Source organism: Penaeus monodon, chromosome 19 (genome assembly GCF_015228065.2).
Source record: "Penaeus monodon isolate SGIC_2016 chromosome 19, NSTDA_Pmon_1, whole genome shotgun sequence".
In the NCBI taxonomy this organism is placed as follows: Eukaryota; Metazoa; Arthropoda; class Malacostraca; order Decapoda; family Penaeidae; genus Penaeus; species Penaeus monodon.
Window position 1 is genome coordinate 6026588 of NC_051404.1, and position 260 is coordinate 6026847.

Here is a 260-nt window from a genome sequence, read left to right on the forward strand (position 1 = left end):
ATCATGCGTGTAGACTTTTCTAACTGTCTCCCTCGGTGCGTTGCAGGACTCGTGACCGCGATGGACGTGAGCCCTTCCCTCCGCCTGGACGAGCACTTCAAGGCCGACCTGTTCGACCTCGTGTCCTACTCGGAGTACGACCTGGGCGCCGGCCTCGGGACGGAGTGGGGCGCCCTCGACGACATCGTGGGCCGCACCGTCAACAACAATAACGTGACGGTGGGCGACGTCATGGCGCCCACGTGGCCCTGCAGCAACTA

The 260-nt window shown here is 63.5% G+C and overlaps 1 protein-coding gene across 1 annotated transcript in view; it reads left to right on the plus strand.

Moving 5' to 3' along the window:
* The window catches only part of LOC119585025 (sal-like protein 3), a 49369-nt gene that overhangs the window by 46772 nt on the left and 2337 nt on the right, over positions 1 to 260 (plus strand). The window contains exon 2 of the mRNA XM_037933642.1: positions 47 to 260. This exon is cut by the window's right edge and continues 2337 nt beyond it. Within this exon, the coding sequence (XP_037789570.1) occupies positions 61 to 260 (200 nt within the window). The 5' untranslated portion in view covers positions 47 to 60. The remainder of the gene's footprint in view (positions 1 to 46) is intronic.